At 47.7% G+C, this 6,325-nt stretch overlaps 1 protein-coding gene across 1 annotated transcript; it reads left to right on the top strand.

The window, feature by feature from the left end:
* Positions 1 to 561: 561 nt before the first annotated feature.
* On the top strand, positions 562 to 1,385 carry OXT (oxytocin/neurophysin I prepropeptide). Its single transcript, XM_049869150.1, has 3 exons — positions 562 to 681; positions 1,019 to 1,220; positions 1,330 to 1,385. Exons 1-3 carry the CDS (start codon positions 562 to 564, stop codon positions 1,383 to 1,385), a joined length of 378 nt encoding a protein of 125 aa, XP_049725107.1.
* The last annotated feature ends 4,940 nt before the right edge of the window (positions 1,386 to 6,325 follow it).

The following is a 6,325-nucleotide window of genomic DNA, read 5'->3' on the forward strand; positions in this document are numbered from 1 at the left end:
AGGGAAGTGGGTGTTGGTGGTGGAGGGGTGTCCAGGAAGTGCGGCCTCAGGAAGAGGAGACCTTTCTAGCATCGGGACAATAATGCGCGTGACGGAGGGTCAAGGGGGTGGGTGGGGAATCCTGCTGGAGCCTTATTCCGCCTAGAACGGCTGGACTGCCCCCCCCCCCGCCACCCCAACACACTCGAGGTATTAGGAGTTTGACAACACAGTCCTTGACTGGGCCACCACCCCCCCACCACCGCCACCACAGACACACACTCCCTGTCCCATCCTGGGGCACAAATCATCTCAACCTCCTCCCTCTCCCCGCGTGGCAGCCACCGTCTGCGCCAACGGTGGTCAATTAGCCAATTAGCCGAAGCGATGACCTTGACCCCCATCTGGACCCTGCAAATGAGAGGGCGCGCGGGGCGCACAGGACCTGACCCTCAGCGACCCGCTGTGACCAGTAATGCGGCCGCCCTCTTAGCCGGTGCTCCGCTGGCGAGGCCTCCAGGCATAAAAAGGCCGGGCGGAGAGACCGCCGCCAGCCGCCGACCCCAGGACTCCGAGCGCACCATGGCCCGCTCCTGCCTCCTCTGCTGCCTGCTGGGCCTCCTGGCGCTGACCTCCGCCTGCTACATCCAGAACTGCCCGCTGGGCGGCAAGAGGGCCGTGCTGGACCTCGACGTGCGCAAGGTGAGCGCGCCCCGACCCTCGCCCCTCCAAGCTCGCGGGGCAGGGGAGGCCTGGGTGGGACTCCCAGGACAGGGTCTCACCCCGCCACCCCGTTCCGTGCACCGACCCCGCGCCGACCCACCCCAGCCTGCCCGGGCCTAGCCTGCCAACCAAGGGAATTGGTAGCTTTCGACTCCGTGCCCTTGGCCGCTTTTGAGGCTGAAACAGAGCCACAGAGACCCCGAACCTCCAGCCCCCCAAAACCTGCCCCGCTCCAGTTCAGACTGGCTGGGGGAGTCCGGGCCGCCCTGCTCACCGGCTTCCGCCCCTTGTCCCTGCTCCCCGCCGGTCCCTGCAGTGCCTCCCCTGCGGCCCCGGGGGCAAGGGGCGCTGCTTCGGGCCCAGCATCTGCTGTGGGGACGAGCTGGGCTGCTTCGTGGGCACCGCCGAGGCCCTGCGCTGCCAGGAGGAGAACTACCTGCCGTCGCCTTGCCAGTCTGGCCAGAAGCCATGCGGGAACGGTGGCCGCTGCGCCGTGGCCGGCATCTGCTGCAGCCCGGGTGAGCCAGGCGCCAGGCCGGGGGGGTGGGGGTGGGGGGCGCCAGGCCGGGGGGGTGGGGGTGGGGGGCGCGAGCCGGGACACCCCTGACGCCGCATCTTTCCTTCCAGACGGCTGCGGCATGGATCCCGCCTGCGACCCGGAGACTGCCTTCTCCCACCTGTGAGTCTGAATCGGTTCTGGACACTGCCCGAAGGCACCCTTTCCTCCCCATAGCAACCCCCAGGAATAATTAAAATTAAATAAAGCAGATTTTCTTCCCTCCAACTCGGCTCGAGTCTGTTGTTACTGTTGTTAGCTGCTGTCCAGTCGATTCTGACTCATGGTGACCCCATGTGTGCAGAGTAGAACTGCTCCATTGGATTTTCATGGCTGTGACCTTTGGGAAGCTGATTGCCAGGCCTATCTTCCAAGGTGCCTCTGGGTGGGTTGCAATTGCCAACCCTCCAGCTAGTAGTTCCCAGGGCTTAACTGGCTGAGCCATGCAGTGTCAGAAACCAGAGAGGAGGGCTTTGGGGGAGTCCAGGATTGCTTCCAGCAGGCCTTGCTTTCTGGCTCTTGACAAACAACTGGGGCAGGAATTCAAGAGCCAGTCTAGGAGAGGTGTTCCCAGGCTTGCTACCCCGGCCCCGGTCTGGTAGAGGGCCGATGAGGAAGGGGGACTACAGGGCCAACTCCAGAGAATGGAAACAGCTCCCAGCTCACCTTTTCAAACTGGGGCTGGCAGCCTACAGCAGGGTGGACTTAAAAGGAACTTAGAAAAGTCCAGAACCTTGAGGATGGAGTCGTCAGACAGAGCTGAGGATTAAACTGGTCTGATAGGGAAGAGAGACTAAAATGTTAATGGAGAGTGAATGACTCTCTGACAGCCAGAAGGGGGCTTGAGCCACACCTGAGGGCCTTTCTGGAAGTTTAGGCAGGGAGCTGGCTGATGGCCATTGGCAGCTGGGGGGCACAAGCCTGGGAACCGCATGGGGGCCAGCTGAAGGACTAGTCATATTTCCAGGAGGGTAGATGGTCAGGCAGGTCCCAAGGGAGGAACCCAAACTGGGGAGGCTGGCTTGAGGCCAGCATGACAGGTGCATGTTGTCCTACCGAAGAGATCTGTGACCCAGTGCAGGACCTGAATCCATGCCTGCCTCTACAGAAAACAACATGTCTGGGCTAGGGGACCTGCAGGAGGACAGCACTGCCACAGAAATGACCATGGAAATCAAAGAACATGGACAAGCAAAGAAAACCCCTCAACCTGTACTTCTCATCCATTCCTGGATCAGAGATCCCTTTGGGAATAGATAAAAGCCTAATCCTTCTCCCGAAAATGACCTCATTCACCTACCCGTGTCACTGGGCAATCAATTTCAGAAGGTCATGCCCACACTCTTACTCCAAATAAAACAGGAGGCGTGGAACATTATCTGTGAGTAATAAAAAATGTTATTTCTAAGGCTTTCTCACACCCTGGAGTGCTACAGAGCTATGAGAACGACTCAGCTCAAGAGCACACCACAATGTGTGGATCTCACAGACAGAAAGAAAAGCCCAAATACTAAAGAGACCTATAAGATGTTGCTTATGCAAATTACAGAAAACAAGCAAAACTAACCTATGGTGTTAGAAGTCTTGGGGGCCATAGTGACTGGAAGAAGCATAAGGAGACTTCAGGGTGCTGCTCCTGAACTATGAGAGAATAAATCTTTGTTGTTTTAAACCACCCAGTTTGTGGTAATTCATTATGGCAGTCCTAGGAGACTAGTACACTACCACGTATGGTAACACCAAAAAAACATGAAATGCTTAGGTAGAAATCTTACCAAATATATGTAAAATTTTTATGCTGAAAACTAAAAATGCTGATGAAACAAATAAAAGAAGGCGAAGATCTAGCTCAATTGGCATAACATAGTTTATAAAGAAAACATCCTACCTTGGTGAGTAGTATCTGAGGTCTTAAAAGCTTGTGAGTGACTGTCTAAGACATCCCAGTGGTCTCACCCCTTTGGGAGCAAGGGAGAATGAAGAAAACTAAAAACAAGGGAAAGATTAGTCCAAAGGACTAATAGACCACAACTACCACAGCCTCCACGAGACTGAGTCCAGTACAACTAGATAGGGCCCAGCTACCACCACTAACTGTTCTGACAAGGATCGCAGTAAAGGGTCCCGGACAGAGCTGGACAGAAATGTAGACAAAATTCTAACTCAATAAAAATGACCAGACTTACTGAACTGAAAGAGGCTGGAAAAACCCTAAGAGTATGGCCCCTGGGCACCCTTTTAGCTCAGTAATGAAGTCATTCCCAAGGTTCACCCTTCAGCTAAAGCTTAGACAGTTCCATAAACAAAATGGGACTAAAGGAGCACAGCAGCCCAGGGGCAAGGACTAGAAGGCCAGAGGAACAGGAAAGCTAGTAATAGGGAACCCAAAGTTGAGAAGGGAGAGTGTTGACATGTCATGGGGTTGGTAACCAATGTAATAAAAAAATATGTACTAACTGTTTAATGAGAAGCTAGTTTGTTCTGTAAACCTTCATCTAAAGTACGATAATAATAATAAGGAAATAAAAGGAGACCTGAGTAACTGGAGAGACATGCTTAGAAGACTCATCATAGTAAAGACATCAATTCTCCCCAAATTGATCTATAAATTTAACACAACTCCCAATCAAAATCTCAACAGGATTTTTTTTTTTTTTTTTTAGAAATCATTAAGCTCGTTCTAAAATTTGTACAGATTGGCAAAGGAACTAGAATAGCCAAAGTGATTTTGAGAAAAAACACATTGAAAGACTCACATTACCTGATTTCCAGACTTAGTATAAAGCTACTGTCGTGGATTGAATTGTGTCCCCCCAACACATCTGTCAACTTGACTAAGTCCGGATTCCCAGTATTGTATGATTGTTCACCATTTTATGTTATTTTCCTATACGTTGTAAATCCTGTCTCTATGATGTAATGAGATGGATTAGTGGCAGTTACATTAATGAGATCTACAAGATTAGGTTGTGTCTTAAGCCAATCTCTTTTGAGATATAAAACAGAGAAGCGAGCAGAGAGACAGGGGAACCTCATACCACCAAGAAAGCAGTGCCAGGAGCAGAGCGCTTCCTTTGGACCAGAGTTTGCTGTGCTGAGATGCTCTCAGACCAAAGGAAGACTGATAACAAGGACCTTCCTCCACACCCAACAGAGAGAAAGCCTTTCCCTGGAGCTGGTGCCCCGAATTTGGACCTCTAGCTTACTGGACTATAAGAGAATAAACTTCTTTTGTTAAAGCCATCCACTTGTGGTATTTCTGTTATAGCAGCACGAGATGACTAAGACAGCTACCATACTCAAGACAATGTGGTATTAGGGAAAGATTACATTTATAAATCAATGGAACAGATTGGAGAGTCCAGAAATATACCCACACGTATATGGCCAAATGATTTTTGACAAAGTCACAAAGATAACCGAATAGAGAAAGGATGGTTATTTTAACAAATAGTGTCAGAACAATTGGATCTCCAGATGCAGAAGAAATGAACCTCAATTTGTAACTCTCATCCTATACAAAAATTCAATCAAAATGGATCATGGACCTAAAGCTAGAAGAAAATATTTATGACTTTGAGATATGTAAAGATTTCTTAGTTCTGACACCAAATGCAAAATCCATAAAAGAAAAAACTACTCGAAATTAAGAACTACTCTTCAAAAGACACTATTAAGAGAATGAAAAGACAAGGCACAGAAGGGAGAAAGGATTTGCAAATCACATCTTACAAAGGACTTATAGCCAGAATATAAAGGACTCTAAAAACTCAATAATAAGGCAACTCAATTTTTAAAATGGGCAAAAACTTAGACACTTCATTAAATAAGATATATGGATAGCAAAAAAGCACATAAAAAGATGTTCAACATCATTAGTCATTAAAGACATGCAAATTTAAACCACAACAATATAGCCGTTAGAATGGCTTTTTAACCAACTCTTCAGACAAAGATTAGGCTGAACTACAAGACATAAAATGATACTGGTGAGGAATGTGCTTCTTAACTCAAGTAGACACATGAGACTATATGTGGGCAGTTTCTGTCTGGAGGTGAGATGAGAAGGCAGAAGGGGACAGGAGCTGGTTGAATGGACATGAAAAATACAGGGTGGAGAGGAGGAGTGTGCTTTCACATTACAGGGAGAGCAATTAGGGTCACATAAAAATGTGTATATAAGCTTTTGTATGAGAAACTGACTTGAATTTTAAACTTTCACTTAAAACACAATTAAAAAAAGGGAAAAAAAAAGAATGGCTTTTTAAAAAGCTGACAATATCAAGTGCTGATGAGAATGAAGAGAACTGGAATGCTCCTAAGTTGCTGGTGAGGACGCAAAACCTTTCAGCCAATCTGGAAAACTGTTTGATAATTTCACATGATGTTAAACATACAATTACATTTGATGCAGCAATCCCACTAATAAGCACCTGAGTGAAATAAATACATTTGTTTACGTGAAAAACTGTCTGAGAATGTTTATAGTGGCTCTACTTATAATCATCAAAAATTATAAAAGAACTCAGATGCCCTTCAGTTGAAAAATGGATAAACACACTGTGGCACATCCAGACAATAAAATGCTACTTAGCAATAAAAGAATAAACTACTGATATATGCTGTGGTGCAAAGAGTTACTTAATATGGCCCCCTAGCCACAGGCTTTGTGACTCACACACAATGATTGGGTGGGGCTATGTAAACAAGGCATACAGAACCCTAACTAGGGGATTGGTCAGTTTTACCATCCCTTTAGGCTTAAAACTGTCACATGTCTGTCAGTTTGTCATACTGTGGTGATTGTATGTTGCTGTGATACTGGAAGTTTTGCCACTGGTATTTCAAATACCAGCAAGGCCACTCTTGGTGGACAGGTTTCAGCAGAGCTTCCAGACTAAGACAGACTAGGAAGAAGGACCTGGCAGTCCACTTCCAAAAAAAGTTAGCCAGTGAAAACCTTATAAATAGCACTGGAATATTGTCTGATATAGAGCCAACCTTAATGACGTGGATGGAGTCAAGCTTTCAGGACCTTCATTTACTGATGTGGTACCACTGAGAATG

Source organism: Elephas maximus, chromosome 25 (assembly GCF_024166365.1).
Source record: "Elephas maximus indicus isolate mEleMax1 chromosome 25, mEleMax1 primary haplotype, whole genome shotgun sequence".
Taxonomy (NCBI): Eukaryota; Metazoa; Chordata; class Mammalia; order Proboscidea; family Elephantidae; genus Elephas; species Elephas maximus.

What these genes read in the sequence shown, in the direction of transcription:
- OXT (XM_049869150.1), top strand. Translation starts at nt 562, where the DNA reads ATGGCCCGCTCCTGCCTCCTCTGCTGCCTGCTGGGCCTCCTGGCGCTG. An exon ending in TGGACCTCGACGTGCGCAAG is followed by an intron (nt 682 to 1,018) that starts GTGAGCGCGCCC and finishes CGGTCCCTGCAG; the next exon opens with TGCCTCCCCTGCGGCCCCGG. An exon ending in CGGCATCTGCTGCAGCCCGG is followed by an intron (nt 1,221 to 1,329) that starts GTGAGCCAGGCG and finishes CTTTCCTTCCAG; the next exon opens with ACGGCTGCGGCATGGATCCC.